The 385-nt window shown below is 54.8% G+C and overlaps 1 protein-coding gene across 1 annotated transcript in view; it reads left to right on the forward strand.

The window, feature by feature from the left end:
- LOC105523343 (golgin subfamily A member 8C-like) overlaps positions 1-385 on the forward strand; it is an 11,000-nt gene that overhangs the window by 6,592 nt on the left and 4,023 nt on the right. The window contains exon 10 of the mRNA XM_011958150.1: positions 93-200. Coding sequence (XP_011813540.1) covers positions 93-200 — 108 coding nt within the window. The remainder of the gene's footprint in view (positions 1-92; positions 201-385) is intronic.

Here is a 385-nt window from a genome sequence, read left to right on the forward strand (position 1 = left end):
GAGGGAGGGAGGGAAGGAAGATGACCCCAGGTGGCCAGGAGCAGGTGAGGACCAGTGACAGCCCTTCCTAACTTCTGTGCCCATTCTTGCAGATGGAGGATTCACTTAAACAAGTCCAGCTAGAGAGAGATGAATATGCTCAACATCTAAAAAGAGAGAGGGCCCGGTGGCAGCAGAGGATGAGAAAAATGTCGCAGGAGGTGAGATCTGACCCTTCAGCTCCCGCCACCTTAGATCAGTCACTGGATCTTTCTAAGCGTCTGTAACATGGTAATAGTACAGCCAGAGGGGGTCATGGGTCTGGGCTTTGTGGAGGTGGGGGTAGAGAGGGAGACGGCAGCCTGTCCAGCCACCAGCCCCTCTCTCCAGGGCCCTTTATCCCTAC

This window comes from Colobus angolensis, unplaced genomic scaffold (genome assembly GCF_000951035.1).
Source record: "Colobus angolensis palliatus isolate OR3802 unplaced genomic scaffold, Cang.pa_1.0 Scaffold112, whole genome shotgun sequence".
In the NCBI taxonomy this organism is placed as follows: domain Eukaryota; kingdom Metazoa; phylum Chordata; class Mammalia; order Primates; family Cercopithecidae; genus Colobus; species Colobus angolensis.